The 26,105-nt window shown below is 38.4% G+C and overlaps 1 protein-coding gene across 4 annotated transcripts in view; it reads right to left on the reverse strand.

Annotated features, from left to right (window-relative positions):
- Nucleotides 1–10,248: 10,248 nt before the first annotated feature.
- Nucleotides 10,249–26,105, reverse strand: part of DSE (dermatan sulfate epimerase) — a 70,257-nt gene continuing 54,400 nt past the window's right edge. For all 4 annotated transcript variants that reach the window (XM_082633548.1, XM_082633549.1, XM_082633550.1 and 1 more), the window contains 4 exons: nt 21,103–21,356; nt 17,267–17,506; nt 14,478–14,685; nt 10,249–12,096 (listed from right to left, as the gene is read on the reverse strand). In XM_082633548.1, coding sequence (XP_082489674.1) covers nt 10,332–12,096; nt 14,478–14,685; nt 17,267–17,506; nt 21,103–21,356 — 2,467 coding nt within the window. In that variant the 3' untranslated portion in view covers nt 10,249–10,331. The remainder of the gene's footprint in view (nt 12,097–14,477; nt 14,686–17,266; nt 17,507–21,102; nt 21,357–26,105) is intronic.

A 26,105-nucleotide genomic window follows, 5' to 3' on the forward strand; every position in this document is an offset into this window, starting at 1 on the left:
CTTATTACCTCATCCACTCTCTTTCTGCCACACAGTCATGAAAAAGGAATCTGAATATACCCTAGAAATTGTTATGCACGTGTGAACAGGGTAGAAACACCTCATAGTAGTATTGTTTGCATTCTGTGAAAACTGGTTAAAAATCAAAGAACAAATATCCAACAACAGCAGACAAGATAAACTGTGAAATATTCAAACAATAGAATACTATACAGCAATGTAAATAAATACTACTATAGCAACAATCAACAGCAAGGATGACTCTTAAAAACATAATGTTGAGCAATAGAAATCAAACACAAAGAATATATTCAGTATGAGTCCATTCATAAAAAGTTCAGAAACAGACAAAACTAAACTTTACTTTCTGAGGATGTATACATAAGCGACAAAACTGTAGAGAAAAAGAAGTGATTAAGAATCACAAGGAAGGGCTTCCCTGGTGGCGCAGTGGTTGAGAGTCCGCCTGCCAATGCAGGGGACACGGGTTCGTGCCCCGGTCCAGGAAGATCCCACATGCCGCGGAGCGGCTGGGCCCGTGAGCCATGGCTGCTGAGCCTGTGCGTCCGGAGCCTGTGCTCCGCAACGGGAGAGGCCACAACAGTGGGAGGCCCGCGCACCGCAAAAAAAAAAAAAAAAAAAAAAAAGAATCACAAGGAAAATGGTTATTGTCTTGGGGTCTTGACTGGGAGCTGTCTCAACCTTTGTCATACAATTTCTGTATTAAAAAATAAAGTGAGATAATGTAAAGAACCCAGCACAGTACTTAGAACATTTTAGTTTCACAAATACACTTTGTAAAAGATTTTTTAACAGTGGTGACTCAGAGATGTGCTAGAGGGCGCTAAGGCACCATATAATAGGCTACTGTGCTCTATGGGGCATTAACACTTAACTTGCTCATCTAACCAAGAACCAAAGAAAGAACAGGAAGTTTAGTAAGCAAACTATCAGCCATCTTTATTTAATGAAATAAATTAATATAATTCAAAAATTTAAGCCTATAACTCACTTGAAATTATTTTGGGGAAGAACAGTCCAACAGCCAGATTGATGGCATCGTAAACCTTATTTCCCAACTTAGGGTTGATCCAACTAACAGTAGAAAAGTCAAAACAGGCAGTGATGATTTAGGTGATGCCCTCACCCGCACTACAATGAAGAAATGCCAAGCAAGGTGTTTCCTCAACTGTAAAATGGGAGGGTTAGACTAGATCATCTTCAGGGTCCTTCTTAACTCTAACATTCTATAATACACAATTCTAGCTTATTAAAGAAACAGTCATGGATTCCAAAAATACAAACACTCAACCAAGAAGTGACAAAATTCAATCAAATGTGAAAAACAAAGAATTTTTAAAATGTGCCAAAACAGAAGACAAAAGTTCCATATTTTTCTTCCATGTAATGCTGGAGTTTAAAAAGTCAATGTGAGTGACAAATGATTGGATGTCTGAAAGATGAATTGTTTGTGAAAGAAATATTCTGTAGCCTCTTCTGTATTTTCACACCTGTTAACAGCTATTTCAGCCAAATCTTTGTCTTCTTTAGGAGAGGGTGATAAGTGGGCTTATTTTGTAGAAAGTATGAGCTGACCAACAAAAAACACAAGTTTTACAATGACTTCATTAATTTCAACCACCTGAAAATCCACAAACATCTATGACTAAGGGCAAAGTCCAGAAAACAATACTAAATTAAAGATGGATATGAATAAATTAGTAAATAATTTGTTTTTACCTTTATGACACTCTTCTATTTTGAAAGCGTCAAAATAACTCACAGTTTGAGTGCAGGATGAGACTAGAAACTAAAAACAGAAGTCTGATTTTGCTCTAATGGTGTATCTTACACTCTCTGTAAGCTGTCCTGCAGGATCCTAAACTCTGACGGAGTTGTAGTAATTTCTAAATTACAGGGATGTCCTTTAGTTTATCTTATTTTTAAAAATCTATTTGGACAAGAAAAATTTGCTTACTCTCTTCAGTTTCACAAGATTAAAGGTAAAAAATTGCTATATCGGGCCTCCCTGGTGGCGCAGTGGTTGAGAGTCCGCCTGCCGATGCAGGGGACACGGGTTCGTGCCCTGGTCCGGGAAGATCCCACATGCCGCGGAGCGGCTGGGCCCGTGAGCCATGGCCGCTGGGCCTGCGCGTCCGGAGCCTGTGCTCCGCAACGGGAGAGGCCACAACAGTGAGAGGCCCGCATACCGAAAAAAAAAAAAAAAAAGAAAAAAAATTGCTATATCAAAATAGGTTTGATATAACTATGCTGATAACTCAATTAATAGTTTAAATGATTATAATGTGGCATTTTGAACATTTCAAATAATTAAAGGCAAATATTGGACATCCCTGGTGGCACAGTGGTTAAGAATCCGCCTGCCAATGCAGAGGACACAGGTTCGATCCCTGGTCTGGGAAGATCTCACATGCCGCGGAGCAACTAAGCCCGTGCGCCACAACTACTGAGCCTGTGCTCCAGATCCCACGAGTCACAACTACTGAGACTACGTGCTGCAACTACTGAAGCCCGTGCGCCTAGAGCCCGTGCTCCGCAACAAGAGAAGCCACCGCAATGAGAAGCCCTTGCCAGAGTCTTTTTGAGGAAGTCTGGCATATTCCGAGGTGCCAAGGTGGGACTCTCCACGTCTGTAGGTGTGGCTGTAAAGCCAGCTGAACAAGCCACCCTCCCAGCCGCACTGCCTGCCCACGTCCCCTGCACCCACACTGCACTGTCCTGTGTTCTTTAGGAAGTCAGCTGTGCTGGCGTAGCCTCGCTTGCTGGATTGCACTCAAAAGGCATCCTCATGGGTAACTGCTGAAGCTTAGCAACAGTCTGTTGATTACTGGTGGTTTACAACATCCCACACAAACGGTGTGTTATTTTAAGTTGTGCTTTGGCATCTGGGCTTTCTATCCCACAGGGGATCACCACATGTGTAACAGCCATATAGCAGCTGTATGTGTATCTTGTTAACATCTGTCTTTTTCATGTACCCTGTCCTGAACATTGATTTTTTAGGGCCACCACATAGCCCAGAGGTGACAATGTTGAAACAGCTCTAGGATCTAGTGTGTGGGAGGTTAGTGATGTCAGCTCATCGTAAGAGCTGGAGCTTTGTATGTTAAGGTCTTTTGGGGCCACAGTCTTCTGTGCTCCATTCATGTATTCAGTTAGTCAATTCATCAAGTATTTTTTGAATACCATGTATGTGCCAGGTACTGTGTAAGAACCATGTACATACAATAAGCAAGAGACTGTAGTCCAAGGAATGTAGCCCCCAAGGAGTGTAGTCCAGTGGGGAAGACAGGTGGAGTAGCGACTTTTATAATCTCTTTATATCTCCTAAGTGTGAGCTACCCAAGGGCAATATTCAGTAATAGCAATGTTTTAAATTGTTATTGCAATTTATATTCAACTTTGATAAAAAGTTCTGTGAATTCATCTTTCAAAATAATCACATTTTCCTCTCTTCAATTCTTTTTTATTAAGAACAGAGCTTTAAATATGGAATATATTAAGGGTTCCAAGAATTCTCCTCAGAACTCTAATAAATGTCATGGGTCCATCCTTCCGTCAGTAAAACAACTTCCTTAGAGAGTGGGGTGAAGGAGCTAAGAAATCAAGAGTATCTGCACAGGAAGGCAATAAATAGGAATTTCTTTTATTTTACCAGTTGTCTCTTATCCTGGACAAAATTTTAGAAGTGCTAAATAATAAATGCTGAAAAATGGAAAAAAAAGGAAAAGTAGGGAAAATTGACAAGATGTTCCCTTCAGACAGAAAGGTATTTCCAATACCGTTATTACTATTTCTTTGAAAGAAAAAGAAGGTACCTAAACCACCAAAAATATTGTTCAGAAAATAATCCTTAAATATATACTAAAATCACTTTTCATTGTTTAATTCGGAAAGTGATGGGCTGACTGAAATGTTTTTAGAAGCTCTTGCTTTAAGAAAATCTACCTTAAACCAAAGCCTCAAAGACCCTTCCCAAATCATTGGTGTTTCCTTTGAGATTCACCACGAAAATCATATGATTCTTCTACAACACAAACTTCCCAATAAGACATGGAAAAGAAGAAGCATTTTTACTTTTCCCATGTGGAAGGTATTCCAACTGCCTGGATTACTCAAAATGCTCATACAATTGGCGTTATTTTAAAAAATTAAGTGGAGGGGGAAGAAAGGAGCACCTCCTCTGCACCCCCGTTTACCTTCCCAGTTTTGTTTCCCACCACCTTTCCATTACACACCCTACACTCCAGCCACACGTCTAGGTGAAGTCCCTGAAACAGGCAGGCTGAAAATAGAAATGGCAGGAAGGTTTGGACAATTTTCTGTTTATTAAGGGACAGTCAGGTGATTGGGTCAGAGCCAAGTCAAGCAATCTGCTCTTCTACAGTAAATGAGACTCAGAGACACAGTATCCTCAGGGCCCCTTGATTAATCATCTTTTGACCAACATGCTCCCACAAAATAGACACTCTTTTGGTCACATGTTTTGCCTATGAGCTGGGCCTTAAATATTCCCCCTCTGGATTTAGTCAAGGGAGCTGATTATCTCCTATCTAGACTATTCCCCACAGTACTTTTCACTACTTGATCTAGTGTATTTTTGTTGAGTTTGTTGCTCTTTGCCCCTCCCATCCACCCACTCACTCATATCATAAGCTACATGAGGACCAGGTTTTACTTTGTTGTTGTTCTCTACCAAATCTCCAGTTCCTAAAACAGTACCTGGCACATAGTAGGTGCTCAATAAACACACATTACTGTCATTCTTGTTATTTGTCAACTCACCTGAACAGTGAAGTGGGGCTTCTAGTTAAACATATTGGATTCAATATATGAATTATTTCTGATCCTTCCTGAAACTCTACTAAATCCACTAAAGATTTTTAAAATGAAAAAGACAATGGGAGTGGGGACATCAGTAGAGCCTATTCTGACCACCCTATTTAAAATTACACCCTCCCCTTCTCAATCTCCTTATCCCATGTTTCCCTTCCCTTCGTAGCACCTTTTAGCTTTTAATAGATTATATAATTTACTTATGAATTATGCTAATTTGTCAGACCCATCCCTAGAATGTAAGCACCAAGAAGGGAGGATCTTAATTTTTTTTTATTCACTAATGTAGTATTCCAAGTACCAGAACAGTGCCTTGCACTTAGTGGGTACTCAAAAAATATTTCAGAATGAATGAATGGAGAATAAAATAAGACCATGGAAGCTGAGAGTAGATGGTTGAATGGTAACTAAACAGGAGGCTGAAATATAAGCCAGCAAGAAAATGGGATTGGAGTTGACAGAAACAAGCCAGTTCACTCAGCAGAACCACAAAGATGCTCAGGAATTGGCAGTAGGTGCCTGTGAGAGTGGGAATGCATGGGAGTGGAAAATGGAACCACAGTAGGCCGAATGCACTTGGACTCCAGCAGATGATGAGGCTTCGACTCCCTGGAGAGACTGAGAAGAGGGATTCTGGTTTAAAGACACAGCACAACCGAGTGGAGGCACTGTAATTAGAGGATAGGTGTCTACTTACGAAACAGTGAGACTTTTAGCCCCTTTCTCCACTTGACTTTGAGAACACAAGCAGTTAGACCTATTAAACAATTCCCTCCTCCAGCATCTCTCCACTGAACTAAGCAGGGAGATGACAGACTTTCTCCAGTTAAAATCTCTGTCCAAGAGAAAACTCGGTAACAGACTTCTCAATGGCTACACTAGAAACTGGAGAGTCCTAGAGCCATGCCTTCGCATCTCTGAGGAAAAATTATTTCCAGACTAAAATTTTTGGAAAAATGATCAGTCAAGTGAGGGAGAGAATAAACTTTTTTTTTTCAGAAATGGAAGGAGGCAAGATTTTACTCCCCGTGCATCCTTTCTCGGGATTCTCGGGGAGGGTATGCTCCATCAAAAAGAGACACTGAGGAAGAAAAAGGAAAGCATGGGGTCCAGGAAACAAAAGATTCACACAGAAAAGTGGTATCGAGAATCCTTAGAATGATGGAGAAAGGAGATTTGAAGACAACCATCATGCAAGGATGGCCCCAAGAACAAAAAGAACTGCCAAATTACATAGATGTGATTGGACAGAGGGAGGAGATTCATACTTACATTGGAAAGTTTGGGGATAAAATGAGGTTGCTTGACAACTAAGGAAATGAAGAAAATAATCATTAACTCTGGGGAAACCAAAGTTGTTTATGAAAGTAAGAAAGTACATTTTATGGCTAGCCTTTGAGTCATACTTACATAGTTTTAACATATAAATACTGAATAGTGACTTAGCCAAAAATTATGATAGCCCTGTTAGAAGGAAGGCGGTGAATGAAACAGGTATGAAGAAAGGGGAGATGGAAAAAAGACATAAATCCTCTTTTCACTGGTAGGAAGTTTTATTTTTTTTATTTTTTTTGCGGTATGCGGGCCTCTCACTGTTGTGGCCTCTCCCGTTGCGGAGCACAGGCTCCGGATGCGCAGGCCCAGCGGCCATGGCTCACGGGCCCAGCTGCTCCGCGGCATATGGGATCCTCCCAGACCGGGGCACGAACCCGTATCCCCTGCATCGGCAGGCGGACTCTCAACCACTGCGCCACCAGGGAGGCCCGGAAGTTTTAGATCTTAACATAAACAAGGATGTAATGGACACAATGGCTAAGATAGTCGGAAATTGGTTACTTCTGGGAAGCACAAATCAAGAGTGAAAAGGGAGACGGCAGGAGGTTTTTAAAAATATGAGCCTTCTAGTACTATTTTACTTTTCCAATCATGTATGTTTATAACTTACACAAAACAAAAACAAAAAAGAAACCCCCCAAAGAGAAACTGCACAGCCAAGAAAAAGAACAGGAAAGTCATAATGTAACTTTATCAACTTTTATTCTTCACATGGCAACTACATCTTGCTTAATAGAGTTTGAACCTATCAAAATTGATGACTACAATTGAAATATTTAGACCATGTATTGGAATGCATGATTTCCTTGTCAGTACTTCACTGATGTTACATAGTGTAAAGCACATATCTAGCTGAAACATTGCTGGCAAAATGGTTCACCTTTGCCAGTAGGCTAAATAAGCTACAGAAACTGACCTCTTCTCAACGCGAGCATAAAGAGGAAAAATCAAGCCAGTGGGCTTTGCCAACAGAAATGAAGCACAAGAATAAGCAGATAAAAGCCCACTTTGCTTGAGTCTGTTTCCTCACCTGCAGATTTTGGAGGCTGCATCAGATCATCTCAAGTTCCTGTTTTTAGCGCTAAATTTCAAGTTAGACCTTCACACACATCCCTAGCCCCTTTTATTTCCTGAATTAATCTAAGACACAGACGACCATGTCCTAGTTTTCCTAGAACAGTCTTGGAATCTGTTGCTTGCTTCTCCTTTAACTCTCAAAAGTGCCCAGTTAATTTTGTTTTATATTTCTAAGGAAAAACATGCATTTACTTTTTAACTTAAAAATATAACATTTCATGACTTGCTTTCTCTTAACAATTTGGAGAAATTTCCAATTCCTTTGTGGTGGTTTGTGAACTACCAAGAATTTTTTAAAAGCAGATTAAGGTGTAATATAAATTTTTCTTCTAAAAAATTATTCAGTGTGCATAATATCCTTTTAAAACTATTCTCTAGTAACCCTGGAACATTTGGTACTTCCTAAAAACTATGACTAAAATCTTTGTGGAAGAATTAGGTGCTATAATAGATTCTATTTATTAAAACAGTCTGAGAATTGAGAATGTCTTCCACTTGACTTTATTAACAATTATAACAATGATCTCAATACTGTTCTCTCAGCAAATGATAGGTCTCATCCATCATCGTGGCTGTTAAGAGGCTAATCAGTTATCCACCAGGGAATATGACCCTCCCACTCCACAGACAAGCTCTATTTGCTAATGATTCCCAAATTTTCTCTAAGATGAGGACTAACGTCCTGCCAATCCCCCAGACAAAAGCTCCCATATTATCCAATGAACTTGAAACACTCCTTTCACAGTGAGCAGCACTGAACATTCCATAATTAATTACTCAGTTTCAAGAGAGATTTAACATGGCCTGCTTTTCTGGAAGATACAAAGAGTTCCTTAGTTTTATTCAAATATTAACTATCCCTGATATAAAACATGTCTCATTATGAAGAGCTGTGATTTGTCTCAGCATTCTTTTTCCTTACTTAACCACTTAAGTCACTGACTGTGGACATTTTTTTAATTGAATACAAGGTCCACTTAGAAGGAAAATAAACCCATCAAATAATTTTGTTTTAAAGATATGTGATTACCATATTTTTAAAAGTTGCTTTGAAAATGAGCTAATGTGTTATACTAGGATCATGCTGTGGGGACTAATTTATTGTCTGCCCTAACCTAGTAAAAACAAAAGGAAAGCTGGATTTGGCACTCGCTTGCACTCTTCATCTTTATGAGAAAGTATGCCTGAGTTTTGGGGTCTGAGATCAGGTTTGCTTGGTAGCCTCAAAGAGCAATTTACCTTCTTTTTCAAAATTTGCTTTTGATCATTTCAGACAATTCATCCTTTCTGAATGAGAAAGACTAGAAGAGAGGAATGTCGAATGAGGTTAAGTAAACGGAGAATCTGTCACATAAAGCAAGTTTAAAGCCCCGTAACAGCATCCATGCAGGACAAACGGAAGCATTATTCTTTTGAAAACATTATTCTTTTAAACAGTGTGTAATGACATCCTCCCCAGAGACTTCTTCCATAAAAGAAAAAAAAATACTTCCTCAGAAGTCATCTTCTAGATTCCCAGTATAATGAGTGAAGCACAGTGAAAAGTCAGACTTGTGTTTTTTTATGTAAGAAGGTTCAAAATTAGAACTGCAAAAAGGGGCTCATAAGTTTCTGAATGTTTTTGTTTTCTGTTACTCACTGGTATTTCCATGAACCAAAAGGACAAGTGAAAGGGAAAAGATGGTCATTATTACCTTAGACCTGTATCAGGGAATGTGTTCTTGTTACAAACTGGAGCCAAACATATTTTGTTTTCAAGGGAGAAATACATAAGACTCAAATATGCTAAATGTACGATAATTCACTCTTAAGTTCCTTTTATCGTTTTCTTATGCTGAAATATCAATCTGTGGAATGTGTTTCCAGTACTCTGTGCTGCTATTACCTCCTGAGGACTTAACTGAAAATAAATATGAAAACTTTATGTTTTAAAAGTTTGGTATTACTTAAATATCAGAATTTGGCTTTTGTTTTAAATGTTTAAAATATGTTTAAAAAACAAAAAGGTAAATAAGCAGAGAAATTACTTCTTTCAATTCCAACTCTACTTTGTTTAATTAATGCATGTTCAAATAAACAGTTATTCCTAAAAGATTTCAAAATTGTTGAATGTAAAGGAAAAATGAAGAAAGACACTATAGAAAAATCACAATTATGATGTTTATTTAGCAAAATAAATTGAAGAAAGTTTTCTATTAAAAAAAAGTAAGAATCATATCCAAATTTTAGCTTCCCCATCTTCTTTGGTACTGAAATCAGTGTTCAGGATATATTTATTTTGAAGTTAGTCATTGGGTCTATAACAGTTTTCCATAGAAGGAAAATAGAAAATTAAGTTACCTGTAATTGTCTGATTTATTGAATAACCAATGGGTGTGTAAAAGCAGTCAATTATGTGCATGCTGAAACCAACATCATCAAGGAAATTCTTTCATAGATACATGTTTTCCACTGGAAATATATCCCAAATTTTTCAATAATCTTCTGCCACCATTTTACTATGTTATCTGAATAGTAACCCAATGTACAGATGGTGTTATTCACTTAACTCATGAATTACTCTCTAAGGAAGGTGACACCACCACACCAGGACTTATTAACATTTATTTTCAACATGACTACGCCATTAAAATTTTTTTTCTGTATTTCTTAGAATTGTGTGCTTCAGTCTTTTCATAAAATAGTATCTGGAGATCGCTAATAGCATTAAATTAATATTAATAACATCCAATTCTATCTAAGTCTTTTTCTCTTAAGAAGAAATATTACTTAAAACCAGACATTTTGTTCTTTTAAGAGCAGTATTATATGGACTGCTAATTCAGCCAAGCCACTTCCAGAAACACCATGTGACAACCAAGCTACTCTTATTCCTTTGATAAATTCTTTGTCTTTACCCATACTGATTTCTCCATGTCCCTGCTTTCTTGTGTGAAAGTACCTTCCCCTTAATTTGTTAAAAGAATCTGAGAAAAAAAATCCAGTAACAAACGAGGGCAATGATTTTATTTTTTGCACAGACTTGTGACCACAAAATGATCAAGCAATTTATGGCTTCAGTGCTAACACTGTGATTGGGAACAAGAAGAGTACAACCATAATAAAATACAGCTGTCTATTAGAAGGACTGCATAAAGACATCTTTGGCCATGTAGGCTCTGGGCCCTCTGGAAATAAGTCAGTTGCATTGCCAACATGACAAAGAAAATAGCGATGTTCAGAATCAGGAACAGCCTGGTATACGAAGCAGACAGCGCTGGGGCTCTGCTGCGAGTCGTCGTCACCATCCGAGCCTGTCCAAACCGGCCTTTCATCAAATCACCATTTTTGTGTTTCTCATATGTTACATCTGCAAAATCTAAAAGGTCTTTCATTTCTTCATCTTCATCTATGGGCAGTTCTTTCTGTGCCAAAATCTGAGCTTTCTGTCGAATCTTTTTTTCATTGACTTCAATCTGTGCAAAAATATCAGGGACGGCATCCACAAATTTATAGCGCTTGCCTCCCCTTCGGTTTTTCTTGGACTTGCTTGGCTGCTGCTGCTGCTGTTGCTGTGATATGGCAAAAATCCTGTCGATGGCCTCCTCAGTCTGTCTCTTATCTGAAAATCTCAGCAGGCGCTCAGCAGTCTTCCTAAAGCTGGCTGTGTTCCGGACTCGGGACAGGATCTGCTTCTCCAGCAGCTGGAACACTGGCTTAAAATGCTGCAGGTTCTGTTCCACAATAGCGGCGTAGTCCTTCACCTCAGGGACAACGGTGCTCTTGATGGCTGAACTCCGGTCAAACAGAATTTTCTGACGGTCAGCAATGACCTGTGCCAAGGCCAACTGTTCTGTAGTCTCACCTGTCCACAGGTAAGTGGCGTAGGCATGCTCGCTGGTGGCTACGAACACATCCAGTTGCTGAGAGTCTCCGTGGATGCTGAAGCTCTGAACATCTACGGAGGGCCCTATGAAGAGGTAAGCTGCCCTGGTGATGGGACTTCGGAGGTGTGTGGTGACATTCACATAGTTGGTCCCGTTGTAGGGATAGCCCCGAGGGTATGTCACTGAAGCAAAGGTTCCTTTCTCACTGTAGCCAGTATCATCCATCCAGTACATTTTATAGAGCCCATCTCGCTGCCTGATGAAAGCCCCATGGACCCCATCTACCACTGTCTCCTCAAAAGAAAAATCCACATTGTGGAAGAAGCTTGCTGCTATCTCCAAGGGGCTGTCCTCTCCCAGGTGTATCTGATCCACGAGGAGGAGAAGCTGTGGATGCAGGAGGATCAGATTCCTCTGAACGTTCTTCAGATGGAGCTGGGGGTTATAAGCGCCCACACCCTCTCCTCGGATGAAAACCACCCCATTTTTCTCCACTGCAGCAACAACTCTCCCCTGACAGCTAGCTGCCAGGTCATGCTTGTATTTAGACCATTTTGATGAACAGTCTTCTGTGACCTGACCTTCCCAGGGAGAAAAGCAGCTCTTGGACACAGCTGGGGAAAACATCAAAACATTGTTGAAGAAGGTATATTTTGGCCCATAGAGAGCCTCAGTAATGAAAGGCACACCGTTGGGAGCAAAAGTAAAGGAGTTTTGATCAGGATGTTCATGCCCTGCATTAAAATTTCTCCAGCCTTTGATCCAGTCTTTGTATTTGTTTCTGTGGACAATGTCATATATTGCACGTCCCCCAAGTTTTCCTGACTTGAAGGAAAGGAAAGATCTATTGATTTCTGCAGGCAGCGCACTTCCATAAGTCACAACACCCCAGTCTTCAAAATAATGCAATGCTGGGGTGCCAAAATCTGGAGGGGGGACAGATTTCAAGCTGGCATCATACCTGAAAGAATCAATTTTTAAAAATTAAATGGTTTCCCGATAGAAGTGAAAGGAACACAGCAGAGCTGTGAGGCCACACGGCAACGTGGCTGGAGGAAACAACATAAAAACGCCACCCAGAGCACTGGCCGTGTAGACTGTGTTAGGGGCATTTCTGAAAACACCCACGTATAATCATGCCCTTGGTGAATGGGAGAGGAGTGCGTCTTTACAACTGTGAAGGGTTTGAGCCGGAAATGACAGCTACTGATAGTCACTACGTGGACACTCTTCGCTTAATGATTTCAGAACTGCCACCCAAACGACTGGGGCTCATAGAATTAAGCAGCTCATCCAAACCTCTAGTTGAGGGGCTCCTAATCTAGGAAACCACATGTTAAGATTTGGACTCTAGCAATCCTTGAGTGCTAAGGAAGCACTGTTCTGCGAACAACTGATATTATTGAAAGTTTGGTAGAGTACCTTTTTCCCCCTCTAAAAAAATAAATTTAAATAGAGTCGAATTTCACATATTAGATAAAATTTACTGCCAACACCACATCTAAGAATATGAATGGATGAAATTCAGGAAATGATCTAACAGTGGAGGATTTATGATCGTGCCACCCACTGCCTAGCCCGATTCCAAGGTTTTGTTTTGTCTTAATCTGCAGATGATGTCATGCTTTTTTTTGATATGTTTATTTTAATGTATGATGTTTATTATCAAAGTAAGATAATTCACATCAAACTTTCACCATGATTAAGAACACAAGTTTTGATTCAGGAAGGCTCCAAAAATAATAATGAAGACGACTGTTCACTTTTGGTGATCTGAGACAACAGCCTTGACAGGTTCATATGATTTGCTGCTCAAGGGAAGAAAGGCTCTAAGATACTTTTTCTCTAAAGTGAATCAGTCACCTATGGTAGAGTTAATCTTATTGATATTTATTTGATTTGGGCTGTTTTGTCTTTTGTTCTGGAGTCTCAGTTACGGACATCAGCAATTTCTCTCTGCTTCAGTCTAGTACAGTGTTGGCTTAATTATGATGATTTAACAAATCCAGAAACAAGTGGAACTGGCCATCCTCCTCTCAGGTTTTGGTCAGTTTTCATATTCCCATAAAGGCACTTTCTGAATCTACTTAGACTTAACATTAATCTGACTCCTATGATCAGCTTTATAGAACTCTCTTGTTTATTTACGGGTAAGTGAAAAACACTATTAAGTAATTACTTCAAATACCTAAAAGGAGCCAAGAATGGTTGCATGTTAATATATGCAGTTCATCTGTGAAGATAGTTTTTAAAAATGCTGGTTATGGGCTTCCCTGGTGGCGCACTGGTTGGGAGTCTGCCTGCTAATGCAGGGGACACGGGTTCAAGCCCTGGTCTGGGAGGATCCCACATGCCGCGGAGCAACTCGGCCCGTGAGCCACAGCTACTGAGCCTGCGCATCTGGAGCCTGTGCTACACAACAAGAGAGGTCGTGATAGTGAGAGGCCCGTGCACCGCGATGAAGAGTGGCCCCCGCTTGCCACAACTAGAGAAAGCCCTCACACAGAAACGAAGACACAACACAGCAAAAATAAAATAAATAAATTAATAAACTCCTACCCCCAACATCTTAAAAAAAAATGCTGGTTAAATTACCTCAGTTACCACTTTACTTTTTTTTCCCTCTTAATTGTTCAATTTTTTTTTTTTTGTAAATGAAAAGAAGTAATCAAACCACGGAAGCTTACTTTGGAGTTGAATGCAAATTTCAGTAGCTTGAAAAGACATCAGGGATTAATGATTAACCAGTCCCTGTAATTTTTATTTTAATTTATTGGATGCCAAAAACGTATTTGGCAGTACTTTAAAAAGGAGAGCCTGGCTTCTCCTTCTAGGCTTAAAAGATTAAGGCAAAAAAATTACATGGTTCTTTTATTATCAAAGTAAAACTGTCAAATACTGTCACCACTTTTAAATAGTTTTGAAAATTTAGCAACAGCTTTGCTATTAGAAGATTATAATGCTCCATTTATCAAAACAAAACATTTTACTTTTTTTTTGGTGTGATAATCAGAATAACTCAGTCTAAATTACGTGGTTTTTCTCTTTATATGATTTCAAAAATGATGTAAATCAAAACATGCATATCTAGGAAATAGTGTGAGCCTAGTATTCTAATACATGGAAAGTAAAAACGCAAACAGTAATCAGATCTTAAATGGAAGGAAATGTTTCTAACAGAATTTCAAAACTGTGATATGAATTGAATTGAAGCTGTGAGTACATAGGTGGCGTGGAGAAAGTGTTAAAAAGTAGATTAGTTTTTCTTTTTTAAGGTAAAAATATTAGCACACTGTACCCCTGGGTACAATTTCTGTTTAAAGCCAGTACAAGGTAGCATACCAGAGAAATTCTGTGTGAAGCGTACACCAGCGCTGCCCTTTGGAAGGCGTCCCTGGACCTTCCATCACACGGTTCCTTCTGATCTGGTCAGCCAACCAGTTACCACTGCCGTTACGCATGACAAATTTATCCAGGAACACTAATTGGCTTTCTGGACCATAAAACCAGTTGTAATTTGAGTCTGCAATAGCCACAGTTCTTTGAAACCCTGGGGAAAGAAGTTTGACAGAATTAAGATAAGTTAAAAACTGCCTACTTCCATAAAGGCCCAAACAATGATTCTCAATCCTGGTTCCAAATTAGACTCAATTGTGTACCTTAGATAAAAATAAGAAACAAAAAACCACCATGCCCCCGCTCTACCCCAGGCCAGTTAATCAGAATCCTTCTAAAAGTCTTCCACAAACCTGTGTGCAGGTTTGTCATGTGGCAACTTGTCTTTGGTAATGGAAACAACTATTAATGCTTACGTTTGTTGCCTACCTTCCTCATTTTCTAATGTCCATGCTACAGGCAAATATAATTGCATGGATACATGGGAGATCTATCTTCTTGTGCATGGTGAGTCCCTGAACCTGGGATCAGCACTAGCTTTCCCACCAACTCATCCCACACCCCAGACCAAGATAATAACATAAGGTGCTTCAACTTGGCATCCAATACAGCAGAAATTATAAGGTTTCAGGGAGAAACTGAGTTTCTATGGGAAGAAAATGAAACAATTCCAGAGAAGGTCCTGCCTGTATGTACTATTAGAAGTTGAAGAAAAGAGAGAAAATGTAAAGATCATACTGGAATAGGTCAGAAAAACAAATGTAGGTAAGACCAGATAAAATTCTGGGTCAGACAGGAATAATCGTTACTAGAATAGCCATTGTAGAGAAAATAAAAAAGAAATGTTGTTGAGAACAGACTGACTTAACACAGAATCCCTTCTAAAAATGCCTGCATGACCATATTTACATGATTTACAGCTAATGTTTTTGCTTCTAGCAGTTTAGTAAACTCTCATCCAAGTACATCTTACTATAAAATGTGATTTTCTGAATCTTCTACTAACCTGTATCTTAAAAGCAGATGGGATGTTTTATTACTCTGAATCCCCTGCCTATTACAGTGCCTGGCACATAAATGTTCAATAAAGGTTGTTTTACTAATTGACACAAATACATGATTTCTCCTCTTAGAGGTGCTCATATTGTCTTTTCCACCTTAGGAAGTAGCCACATACACAGTTCGCAGCAAACCCAAGCCCTGATGTGGCTGGCTGTTAGAACTCAGATCAAATTACAAAGCACTGAGACCTCTTAAAGGCCCTTGCTTTAGATGGCCTTTGTTTACCGAGATAAACTAAAGATAAAAGAGGCCTCTCCTGCATGCTTAAGGATAACCAAAACAATAGGGTTCCGCATGTGAGCCTAAACTAAATTTTTCTAAACTAAACATGGTTCTTTTGCTCTGCAGTATTTTTTTGATAACTAATCCAACAATGGAGATTCTATCCAATCCATGTGTATATAACCAGAGCAAAAAGATTTAAAAACTGGATTGTTTGCTGTAGGTCTAGAATCATTCAACTAAAAAGTTGCATTTCACTGAGGGAAAACCCACCCTGATGAAAATTTACCTCCTAAACTTTTTCTAACACGATAGTCCTGTTTAGAAATAAGGAGAGTTATAAGCTGTCCTAGAAATGAATAAACTCTTTATATGTGTGTGTGTGTGTGTGTGTGTGTGTGAGCCAGTTCTCTTAAAAGGCTAAGCTACATAGCAACAAGAAATTAGAAGTTTCATAGAAATTCATTTTTTTCTTTCTTTTTTTAAAAAAATTTTCAGCTGTGTTGCGTGGCACGTGGGTCTTAGTTCCCCAACCAGGGATTGAACCCACGCCCCCTGTAGTGGAAGAGCGGAGTCTTAACCACTGGACCGCTGGGGAAGTCCCAGAAATTCATTTTTTGGTTTGCTTTCTATATCTTATACCATTTATTTCCACAAAATATTTTGAGTATTAACACATTATTGACCAGGGGATTTCTGCAGAAACTAATGCTTGTGCCTGTAATACGTCTCTGGTCAAAAATGTGTTAAGAGGGCCTCCCTGGTGGCGCAGTGGTTGAGAGTCCGCCTGCCGATGCAGGGGATACGGGTTCGTGACCCGGTCTGGGAGGATCCCATATGCCGCGGAGCGGCTGGGCCCGTGAGCCATGGCCGCTGAGCCTGTGCGTCCGGAGCCTGTGCTCCGCAACGGGAGAGGCCACAACAGTGAGAGGCCCGCGTACAGCAAAAAAAAAAAAAAAAAAAAAAAAAAAATGTGTTAAGAGAATACTAAACCCCCAATTTAAATATGTAGATGTAATCTTTCTTTTGAATCATGTTTGTATAGTTTGGAAGAAAAAATTTAAAACTAAAAAAGTAAAATAGGATCAATTAGGGATCACACATAAAGGAAAATTAACATGTAATCATAAGTATTTTTGTTCTGTTTAGATTCATGAAAATGAGTTTGTATATGTACCCAAGTTTGTACACATACAAAAATAAAAGTACTGTGGAGGCTACAAATTATATTTGATCTGTTAAGTTCTAAGCTTTATAATACCTAAATCACATGAACTCTCCAAATATTCCTGGCTATATACAACTCTTGAATTATTCTTTGATTAAAAAAAAATCCCTTTAACCTCAATATGGCTCAAATCCCACGTCTCTTTTCTTAGTCTAGTCCATCTTCATAATCAGAAAAAATTACAGTTGTTTAATGTTTTCCCACTTCTAAGTCCTCACTGTACCTGGCAGGATGGTTCTATACATAAATGCAAAGTGTTGTTTAAGCCATGGGTGGCCAAAGTGGTTGATGTCAAAGTGCCTCTGAACAAGAAACATATACTGGAAGAGTGATCTAGTGGTGTAGCTGCCATATGCAACTCCTTCATAGAGGGAGCCGTCTGTCACCTCTCGGAGCAAGACAAGAGACTTCTCCATGATAGTCAGAACTTGTTTGGTCCATAAGTAAGCTTCTTGAAGATACCCTGAAAGATGAAAACACATGGAAACAATGACTAAGGCTGTAACAAACTAAAAACAAAAATATGGCCAAATAAAACCCTCTGAGTTATCTGACCAGTTTATACTGCAACTTGCATTTTGTAAAACTCTCACTTATCAACATTATAAATAACATCCTGCTAGTCCAGGTTTATGATGAGTCCATGATCTAAGTTAAGAAGTTCTTGAATACAGGTGATTTATTAATTAAAGACAAACCTTTAAATAAGTATCAGTCATTTCATAATCTTTAATAAACTGAAACCACACCACATCTAAGATTACAAATTGTACATACTTTATGTCTGCAAGAAAGGATCTGTACATTGAGACTTTTACTCAATTTTTCTAGAAAATATTTTTGAAGTTTGAAAATATTTTTGAAGTTTTCCGCTTCACAAAAACTGTCACCATTATTTTACAGAATTTTTAATGAGCTGCAAATATTATAAATGCTAAATGAACAGTCTCCAACGCATCCTGTTCTTAGAAGACAATACCTCATCCTTTACGTGGTTTTAGATTCCACAGCATTGGAAAAGGCAGCACAGTGGGGTGGAGAGACCATTGGAGTGGCAATCTAAAGGTGACAAAAATAAACTGGGAGTCCCTAATCTGCCAAAAATGAGCCACATGATTTTGTTCAAGCACTTCTTCAACCTGCCACATTTTTCAATTTCCCCAGCTGAAAATTAAAGGTCTAAAATTTTTTCTAAAATCTTTTTGACTTGGAAATGCTTACTTCCTATAATTCTTGTGAGACCAGCGTTTAGGCAACAATAACAATTCCTCACGTTTCGTAACATTTATAATTTACAAAGCACCGAACATAATCTTACTTAATCCTTTTAGCAACTCAATTATGCATTATTACCCCAAAATTACAGAAAGGTTGACTTGTCCTCTGGCATATGACTAAAAATGAACAGAACTTTGATCTTTAGATTTAAGGTTTGTTTTGTTTGCTTGTATTTAAAATACACAACCCCTAAGGATAAAATTAAGCTCACTGTCTCCTAATGAGTGGACTTTTGTTGTATCACTCCCGTAGACGTGTGTGTGATCATCCATGCTGAATCTTCTACCACAGTCTACTAGGTGTGCTGGGTATGGGGGCTTCCAGAGGCCCAGGTACCACCAGGTACCTCCCAGCCTAAATCCAAGGTTCCAGGCTAAGTAAGACCAAGCTCTCATCTCATGGGGGTGCAGCACCATTCTTAGGCTCTGCTGTGCAGAGGTTACTGTTAATTGTACACTGGCTCCTTCTCCCATCCAGCTCCACACCTGACCTGCCAGCCTCCTGGATAGTTTTCAATTTCCATTAGTCATTAGAGTTTAAAATCTCAATCATCCTCATCTTTTTTCTCTCTGTATCCTCCATCTCCAATCAGATACCAATGTGACTGATGTTTAAAATTAGAACTGCTACTCACTGCTGCCCAGATATTACCTGATTTTCCTTATAAAAACCCTATTCATGAGACGAGGCAATGTCTACCTTTGTAAGCTTCAAATCTTTCAATACGAGGTACCAATATTGTTGTTACTGATGCTCTGCCCTGTATTTTTTTCCATCATCCATACACCTTGCCTGGAATGTTCATTATTTTCAGTTATCCATATCCTACCCATCCTTCAAAGTTCCATGCACCATCTCAAACTCACCTAAAGAACCTTGTTCTCTTGAATTCAAACTTAACACACTCATTGGATATTTAATCATAACTTCATGATCCCCCTTATTTCATTCCGTGGTAATACTATGAGTATGGTGTAGTCATTTAAACATTTCACACCTGTTTTCTTTCCAACTGACTTGTAAACTGCATACGTGTGATCCTGTGAGCCCTGTATCCTAAGCCCTAAGACAGGGTTAGCAGAACAGAGGAAAAATCCTAACTCTCTCACTGCTGAGATTTCATCTGAGTCCAGTAGGAGCTACACGTGACTAAGCTACCTCAGTCAGTATCTACAAGGCTGCTCTGAGAACATGGAATTATTGGCACAGTGTGGCTGAGGTAGCTCCTAAAGTTCGAGCGAGGCTGCCAAGAAAGCCGGGGCTGTAAGTCTGATTATTAACTGAGATGTGCAGGACCAGAGATTTCACTCCTTCTTTTGTCCCATCTTCTTAGAAATGTGTGTGCTGCTTATGGAATGGCTCTGGGAGAGTGCATCCCAGAGCAACCCACTACTTTACTCAGAAAACAAAGGCATGTGAACACTCCTGCCCGAAGAAAATTCAAATTTGGACCCAATTCGAGCCAGTATTTTAGGTGCCTGCTTAATATCTGGAACAATTTTCTCTACTGTGAAGAATGAAGAAATAAGCTCTATCCCTGTTGGTAAAGAACTAAAATTTATCTAAGGAAATAAAACTGTACTAGACTAAACCTCAAGGCCCCAAGCTGCAATCCAGCTCACTCCAAGGTCCCTTCCACCAACTCATGATGTTGTCTCTCCACAGGCCTGTGGATCTATAAATGGTTTGATGGTACATGTTCACTTGGCTTACCTCTTGACTTTTAAAATTTCATTTGTTTTTGTGAGAGTGGGGGGCAAAGGGAGCTAGCATGAAAAGTTACCCTCTTAATCAAGCTTTCCTTAAGTTACTAAAATTGAACTTCTATTCTGAGAGCGGTAACAAAATATAGTGGAAAGACAATGAAGTTTGAGTTTGTCTAGAACTGGGTCCAAATCCCAGCTTCCTTTTATGGTTGATGTGAGAATTAAATAAAATATGGACAAGGATTAGCACATGCCATATGCTCAATTAATTTTAGTTTCTTTTCTTCTAAGATCTAATTAAAAGTGATGGCTCATATGACAAGGGAGAAAGCTAGGCTTGGGTAAAATCTGATGCTGGATAACGTGCAAAATGCTTACTAATTCTTGTGGGGAATATAATCAAGAGTTAAGATTTGCCAGTTATGAGTATATATTGAATGCTAATAACTCACTGGGATTTAGGGTTGTTTTTCTTAAACATAATCTTATTTAGTCATTTATAGACTTCCACAGGAGTTGTAATTAAGTCAGAATTACAAGTACAAAGAAAACGCAATATTAGCAATTACGTAATACAATAAGGTAAAGCAGCTATACGATCCACAGAAGTCAATTCCAAATTTGACCTGAATGATGTAGATTGATTGTTTTAAAGTCTTTAGAGGGACAAGAAAAGTAGTGCTGTAATGATACATACCTGTGTATGAGGACTATTCAGTTCATATAATAAACCATCTGTTCAGCTTTTAAAAACTCTATCCAGGCTGGCTGCCTTCACTGTCAAAAATCTTTGGAAAAAGGAAGATTCACCACTGATCCTGTGCTGTAAGGATATGGCTTGGGACAATCAAACGCCATACTCAAGTAACCTTCAGGCTAATATAACAAGCAGAAATGAGGAAAGAGATGTCTCTCAACTCTTCAAGAGGTGTCCCAGATATTACTTCATCTTATGGGCTTAGTTAGGATCCAAGCATGAACATATACTTAGACTAGTTATATAAATGCTTTGCTCACAACACGGTAACTACAACTGATGTCAGCTCAGGCATCCCCTCGGTGTGTCCGTACGTACCTTGATTCATCAGGACTAGGCTTCCTGTGAGCAAGGCCATGCAGTTGGTGGGCTGATGATTGTGCAGGTATTGAAATCCCCATCCTCTCCTGTATGAAGTTTCATACATATATCCCGAGGCATTGGCAATCACTTCAAGAAACCTCTCCTGTTGTGTCTTGCTCAGGTAGTTGTACAAGAAGTCATAGGCAGTGGCAAAACCAACCAGGGAGTGAGCAAGCGGGACTTCATCCCAAGGAGCATCTTTCACCAACCTGTAAAGGAAAAGAAGCTATGCAAATGAGTGCCACCAGGCTCACAGCCCTCATCACACTTTTAAAGCATCTATTTCTCAGAATTAAAGGACACAAGTGGAGATACAATGCAAAAGGTTTAATGACACAAAAGATAGATTTCCTTCCACATGAGACACAAGCATAAAGTTTGTCTAATGTGAAAATCACAGTTAACACTTTTCTCTTTCCAGCTTCTGGCAACATCAGGATGTTGAGATTTTTTTACTTTTGACTTTTTTCTTTACTCTTCATGAGAGGTAGAAGAATATGTTCAAAGAGATCGAAAGCACATAACATGTCGTGGTAGAGCAAAATTCTCTGGAGTACCCGTTAACTAGTGCTCACCCTCCCCTTCCTACCTGCAGTAGGGTTCTCAGTTCTGTTCTATGGCTGCTGTGCTGAAACTGTCCAACATGTGTGTATATCCTATCTTATTTCCCACTGGCTGGTCAAGGTAAAGGTACCACGGTGTACAGTTTGGAACCTCTCAATCTAGACAGACCCACTTGGTCAATGCCATGATGAGGAGAGTGGCTAAAACACTGGTGTAAGGGAGTAAAATGAGCTGATTCTAACTCAGATTTCTGCGTCTCATTTTTTCTCATAGAATGAACGGCACTGCCTTTAAGGCTCTTCAAGTACTTTTCAGGGAAGTCTATAAAAGCTGATCTGTGAAGTATTAAACTGTCATTTGCTAGGAAACCAAATTTCTGCTTGACTTGCTACATAATTCTGCAAGTACATTAATAGCGTGTGGCCTGCATTACACAGGAAGCTAAAAAGGATCTTTTGCAATCACAGTTCTAGGGAATTATCCAGAAAACCCTCCCTATCTGTTCAGGATGTATTTGAGTAATCTCTAAAAGAGGGAAACAAATGAAGGGTGTGCTGTACTTGCGGGAGGTGGAAGAAAGCTCTCAATTAGGGATTAAACTAAAGCTTAACATTTCTATGTCAGAGCCTCTTTTTTGGCAAACTTGTGAAGCCTCAGCCTCTTTCTCAATATGTTTTAAAATTCATAACATGTAATACATAGGGGTACCAGGAAAGGTATTACTTTGAAATATAACTATCAGTACAGATATTTAAAAAAATTGTGATATATGTGCTTCTTTATTAAGGCATTAAAATACAAGATTTAATGGCAGGGATAGTAACTATGATAATGTATAAGTAGTGATAAGCATAAATAATATTTTGAGATGTACACAGTAACTGAATGTGACATGAAAATATCTGTGACAAAGTTACAGGTTCTCCTGATATTACTATAGTTGGTTATCCAGATTTATGATTTAGAAGAGATGCTAAAATTTCAGTTAGAGTTAGTGAAAATTAAGATACAGGATTTCTCCCATACAAACCCCACAGACCCTAGGTTAAGAATACTTAAAATGTTCTGAGACACTACCTCTTCTAGACTGTGCTCCTCTTTCAGGAGTTTATATTAAAGACCTGATCTTAGTAAGGCCTTCTCTGCTCACTCTGTCAGAACTTCAGCATTACTCCCCAACTCACAGTATTTCATTTGCCTTCCTCACTTTTTTGTCCTCTTAGCATTTAAGTATGTATATGTATATGCATATGCATATGTTTACGTATACGTATCCCCTACTAGAATTGAAGTTCTATAAGGGCAGGGTTATCTTTTCTTCTCTGTTGTATTCACTATTGGATCCCCAATCCTACAACAGTGTCTGGCACACAGGAGACTTTCAATAAATATTTTGGGGAAGAAAGAAAAAAATGAAGGAACAAGCCTATAAAACTAGGCTACACTGTTGACAATGAATATGTGATGATTAAGGAATAAGGAATTTGGAAGAATCCCTTGGTATTTAACAATAACTTCAGTGTTTGGTTAGCTGTGCTAGTGATAACAGCCTGGTGCTAAAATGACTAAAGTTGATGAGCTTCTTAACCAGTTGGCCACGGACAAAGCTGCCTTGCCAGTCAGCTGGCCAGTGTGTGTACTGGTTGTAAACAGACTATGAAGAGTGTGAATTAATTCCCTACTTCTAGGAAAAAAAACAACTCAGACTGAAAGCTCACTGCCAGGGAGTTAGAAACACAATCTTCACTGACTTATAGTGATTGGGGAAGCAGGGAGAGACTCCAAGGCATTTTTTCCCAGCCCTGTGTCTCTGCACCATGTCTTCTATAAATGACAGCACATACACGTAGCCATGATAAAGCTGGCATCAATGAGCTGCTGCCATCTATTGAGCCCTGACACGTCTGATACACCAATGAACTTATTTTTTATAGATAAAAGAACATTTAATATAATTGTTCTTCAGGAAATATTACTATGCAATTTGTGAGAAAATTTCCAAATTCCCACATATAGTTGCTTACTCCAAGCAGTTTCCAATTCAACAAAATCCTAGCACACTGACTTAAAAAAAAAAAAAAAAGAGTTCCTGGTACCATCAGGTGCATCACTATATCATTATGAAATCTGATCTGTAATAGCTACATTTCTAAGAGGTTACCTAGATTCTTTACCAATACATTCTTACCCAGCTTCATCTTCAGATACAGAGAGTAATTACGGATGACACTATATTTTACTGTCATGGAAACCAAAGGAAATTTGCTTCTAGCTCATGAATAGCAGCAAAGGAACTATCGTATTCAATGTGATCCTAACTAGCAGTTACTAAAACTACTAAAGAAGCATGTTAAGAATCACAAAAAAAGATACAGGTATTAATTTATGAATTTTATTTCAGCGTAACATATTTATATGTACATATTTACCAATCATTTGAAGGGGAGCTAAAAGCCTTGTCTTTGAATGTGGGTCTACGGATCAGTGTCATTGTTTTTGCCTGCAAAGAACACATATAACACATCATCACAATTTCCAGCCTTGGTTTCTTTAATATAGGAAGAAATTAAAGATACTTGTGAAGGAATATAGAATCCTTCCAGACTTTTACGAGTTTTTCCCTAAACTTTTACTAATCTCATCCACATTAAATTATGACAGCAATTTTTTATAGTAAGTCATTCCAAAGCATTTAAGTTGGTTTTGGAAACATTAATTCTCTTTGATAAACTCACACTTATTCTATTTGTATAATATTATTAAAATTGTGTAATTAGAGGTATTAGTGAAAGTGGCATAAACTGGTTTGAGAACAAATATAACTGACATTTGCTAAGCACATAATTCTACAGGTGGCAACAGAAATTAATGGACACAGCCTTGACATTCAGCAGTCTCTGAGAGCTGCTGCCAGTTACACAAGGAATGGAGGTTAATTTCATTGGCAAGTCAGTTAAGAGGTGGTTAGTTAAGAAAAGTAAGTTAAGTGGAGGTTAGTTAGGAAAACTTTTACTGTATTCCTCTTTTTATAAGCTACACTTTCCCCTGTTTAGAGAGCTGTTCTTAAATTAAGGTCCATGCACCCCTGGGGTCTCTGAGACTCTTTCAGGGGATCCATGACTAAAAGTTATTCTCATAATAATATAAAGATGTTTTATGTTGATATTTGCACTGACAGTGCAAAAGTACTAGTGGGTTAAAATGTCGGCGTCTTAGCAAGAATCCAGGCAGGGGCACTGAACTGCTCTAGTAATCCTCGTATGATTCTGCATACTGCCGTGCACTCTAAGTTTAAAAAAAAAAAAGCCAGTTTCACTTAAGAATATCCTTGATAAAGTGGTAAAAATGATTAATTTTATAAAATCTCAACCTTTTTAGTTTATATCTTTCTAACACCCCATGTGATGAAATGGGAAGTATGTAAAAAGCACTATCCGTAGCAAAGTAAATAACTATCATGAGGAGAAGAAATTGTGCACTTAGTTGAGAGCTGAATTAGCTCCTTGCTTTTTCACAAAACATCGTTTTTACGTGAGAGAATGACCAACTGACAAATTAGAGTTTTTTAGACTTGGGTATTTAAGTGGAAGTCTTTTTGAAACAAGGAAGCCTGCCAGTTCAAGAAAAACTGAAAGGTTTTGTTGACAATGATAAAACTTGAGTTTTCAAGCAAAAAAAAAAAAAAAAAAAAAGAATTTTGGAAAAATTGTATTGCTACCATGAGCTTAAAAGTTTACCAATACTTTAAGACTTTTCTGACGAGCTCAGTGATAACAAGTGTGATTTATTTTTGTATTATATAACTAAATGCATCAACATTTGGAAGATGGAATAACTCAGCGAATAAACGTTCAAATAAAAAAGGCATATTACAAAACCATATAAAGATAAAAGATTCATTATAAGTGCAAAACATACTAATGGATTTTTTACCAATTAAAATATATGAGGAATTTTATTAACTAACATGGTTTCAGATTCCACACTGAAACTAACTTTTATAATCCAGATTCTACATACAACTAACTTTTACAAAACTACCACTTGTCAAGTTCTAGTACAGTAGCAAAGAAAACTGTCATAATTATCTGAAAAGACTCTTCAAATACTCCTCCCTTTTCAGTCAGATGTCTGTGTGAAGCTGGATTTTCTTCATATTTTCAACTTAAACACTACATTGCAACAAACTGAATACAGAAGATATGCAAGATTTGCAAAAGTATAAAACAATGATCTCCTTCACACTAAATATTTTGTCTCCAAAAATCTAGTTATTTTTTGCCTAGAAATATGTTATCTATGTTAATATGAAATGGATTTATTTTTCAAGAGAATGAATAAATATTTTTTAAAAGTTTTTAGTTTTAATTTCTAGTATGGTAAATTTCAATAGG

Source organism: Mesoplodon mirus, assembly GCF_964341445.2.
Source record: "Mesoplodon mirus genome assembly, chromosome: 10".
NCBI classification, from domain to species: Eukaryota; Metazoa; Chordata; class Mammalia; order Artiodactyla; family Ziphiidae; genus Mesoplodon; species Mesoplodon mirus.